Source organism: Humulus lupulus, chromosome 1 (assembly GCF_963169125.1).
Source record: "Humulus lupulus chromosome 1, drHumLupu1.1, whole genome shotgun sequence".
NCBI classification, from domain to species: Eukaryota; Viridiplantae; Streptophyta; class Magnoliopsida; order Rosales; family Cannabaceae; genus Humulus; species Humulus lupulus.
Window position 1 is genome coordinate 301,051,944 of NC_084793.1, and position 3,399 is coordinate 301,055,342.

Consider the following 3,399-nt stretch of genomic DNA (forward strand, 5'->3'; position numbering starts at 1 on the left):
CAAACAAATCAGCCAAAAAAAAGTATCATAAATGTAAGTATATAATAACTATATTATATATTCTAAAAGAAGCCGTATAATGAGGGAGACTATAATATATATGGTTTATATATTTTTGGTTATTATATTTTGTTTCATTTCATGCTTAATTTTATTTTGTTAATTTAGTGAATTATTTGTAATTTTAGCTTATAAAATTTTGATCAAAATCAAATTTATAATTTTATTTAAACAATTTTATAAAATACAAAATTTTATAAACATTTGTTAAAACGCAGTATCCATACATATAATTGGAGAAAATAAAGGCTAAAAAAAAATATAAAGCTGTATATATATATAATGTATATAAACATACCCATGACACATTATGTGTGTATATATATATATATAGCTCATCTATAAATAATTACATTGCAACAATTTAAAGGTCAGCTGACATAACAAATTGCTATAATATTAATAGAAAAATAGCGAGACCATGTTTCTTCTTCATAAAACTCCAAAAACTCACTCTAACTTAGTTAGCTACGTCTTCTAAATTCTATCTATATACATCATCGATAGCGATTCAATCATCAAAATCACAAATAAAACGTATATTTTCGCAAACGAGAGAAAAAAAAAAAATGGGGGTCTGTGCTTCGACTCAAATTCCGACCACGAAGAGACTAACCGCCGGCGGATTCAACCAGAGAGGCTCCACGGCGGTGGCGGATCGAATCCGACGGATGCCCACGAACACCGCCAAGGTGATCAACGCCGTAGATGGCCTGCTACAGGAATTCGCGGCGCCGATCCAAGCCAAACAGGTGACCTCGAAGAATCCCAACTGGTTCCTCTGCAACGCAGAGACCATGTCTGTGGGAGCGTGCCTCTCACGCGCCGCCGATGAGGAGGAGCTGCAGCCGGGTCAAATCTACTTCTTGTTGCCGGAGTCGCGTGCCCAGAAGCCCCTTTCGCTACCGGACCTCTGTTCTTTGGCCATCACGGCCAGCTCGGCCCTCTGTAAAAGTCAACCCGCCACCGTTGACCGGCTGAATTCTAGTAAAAAGTGTAACGACACCCCGAACTTGAGGAGGAAATCCCGGTGAGTTGAGCGGCGTCTCCGGCTGATTATCTTCTTTTCTTCTCATAATTTTTTTTTCTTTCCCTTTTTCGATTAGGCCCATTGGGTTAATTTGTCTTATTAGATTAGTGGTTTTTCATAGCTTTCGAGGCCAAATTTAATTTAATTAAATTTAATGTGTCATTATTACTAAATGAAAAGGAGATAGTCAACCTATTTGTGTGAAATGAATATGTATGGAATTTAGAGAATGTGATTTTGTTACGCAATTTTTTTATTGGTCGGTGCTGAATTTCGTTAGCAAAATTGTCAATGCCGGTTGATATATGTATATACTTTTGTTTGATCTATTTATTAAATTATGCTATAATTGTGGAGAGAATGTAAGGAAAAAAAGTTAGGATTTTAGGTTGTGAACTTGTGATGGAAATTAATACGTGTGTATATATATATATATGTATGTATAGGGTATAATGTGTACAATGTGCATTTATAGAATTGTAGGCGAAAAAAGGGAATTAGAGAAATATTCAACTACTTTTAGCTTGATGGAAGTGAAGTTCATACCTACTAGGCACCAAATTTTAAAGAATATCATAATGAGTAGACTATGTTTGTTAAAATAATTGGATTTGTACTTGGTAGAACAAGCAAATTAAAAATGGCTGAGTCGATTCTGTTCCCACCTTATCCAAATCCAAAAAGGCTTACTTAATAGAAGAAGATGATCGATCTTGTGATGAGGCCCAATATGCTTATATATTTGAAATTGAACTATAAAGCATTATCTTAAAATGAAATAAAGCTCAAGGAGTAGTGAGTACTATACTAACAAGCTAATATATAGTCAAAATAAAACTCAATTCAAGGGTGTTCTCATTATCTTGACCCTACGTATGTACGTGCATGGACTAAAATGGGTAATGCATGCATGTCCTCACGTGAATATATATATATATATATACTTTCAAACCCTTGATATATATATATATATATATTATTAGTTTCACATTGGTTGGTCAAAAGACTACATGTCATTCCCAAAAAGGAAAAAAATAAGAATAACATGTAAAACTTTGATTTTCGATTGAAATTACATGCTGTTCGTACACTAAGAAATGGACATGTGTTTTGTATATTTGTGTTGGGAAAGAAACACCGCGCTAAAATGAAATGAAATGTCATGTGGTTCAAAAAACGACATTAGCATGCTAAAAGACATGTCGTTTTTTAATTAGTGTAAATTGATACTCTTTTTATTGTATATATTGAAAAGTTTTATTATCTATTTTGTATAATAGACTTCAATCAAGTGTGCTATATATATACAATGCATCAAATAAATTTCAACAATTTTTTTAATTTAATATATATATATTTATAGAAAAAGGATTAGACTATATTGATTGTAATTAGAATACAACTTTTTACATTTAATTCAATCCAACTGTACTTTTGATATCCATATTTCATTAATTTGATTAAGTTGGTTTTAATGGGAAATTGACCAAAACGTTAAACAGAAAAAATCATTATAATTTATATATAAGTTGCCACTATATACTTGAGGCTATATAGCTAAAACAAGTATTATTATTGTTTTATTTTGGATACTAGTGTAGTAGTAGTGTTGTGTGTGAGTATTGCTTTGTTCGTATTAATTTATATGTTTATATATATATATATATTCCCACTATAATATGTCATGTCGTATTAATGTTGTCTTTTAACGTTTTTTTTATTCCTTTTATACAAAAATAATCTTGATTATTAATTTAATAATTAATAATAAAATAAACAGTAGATTTTTTGAAAACTACCAACTTTTATCCTTCATTAATTATAAATAGCCACATCTTTTATTTTTATGATTAATATCTACATTTAAAGACAGAATGACTAAAATATCATTGGTTTACATTTTTAGGCTTGTGGTTTACATTTATTATAACGTGTGATTTATTTTTTTGATTTGTAGTTTACATTTTAAAACGTTGTGGTTTACATTTCAAAACATTATCGTTTAAATTTCAAAGTCTATAAAAAGTAAAATACGTATTGTGATTAGAAAAGTAGGTATTAATCAACACTTTTACAATTTTAGGTAAAAATAGAAGAGATTAACTAAATCTAGGTGTGCTACATGTAATTTCTTCTTCATCTAATAAACACTAATTTAAGAAAATAAAAATAAATAATCATGCTTATTCAAACTTGAGGTCCTTATCATGCATTTGCATCATTCCTTGTATAGAATCTTTGACCTTTTAATATTCACAAATGTTGGAAGACTAGTTTTACAATTAAATCATGAACTTCCTTGCTCAAAA

General features: G+C 30.1%; 1 protein-coding gene across 1 annotated transcript; it reads left to right on the plus strand.

The window, feature by feature from the left end:
• The first annotated feature begins 629 nt into the window (after window positions 1-629).
• LOC133780080 (uncharacterized) lies at window positions 630-1,094 on the plus strand. The gene has a single exon (XM_062219962.1). The coding sequence runs from the start codon at window positions 630-632 to the stop codon at window positions 1,092-1,094; it is 465 nt and encodes a 154-aa protein (XP_062075946.1).
• The last annotated feature ends 2,305 nt before the right edge of the window (window positions 1,095-3,399 follow it).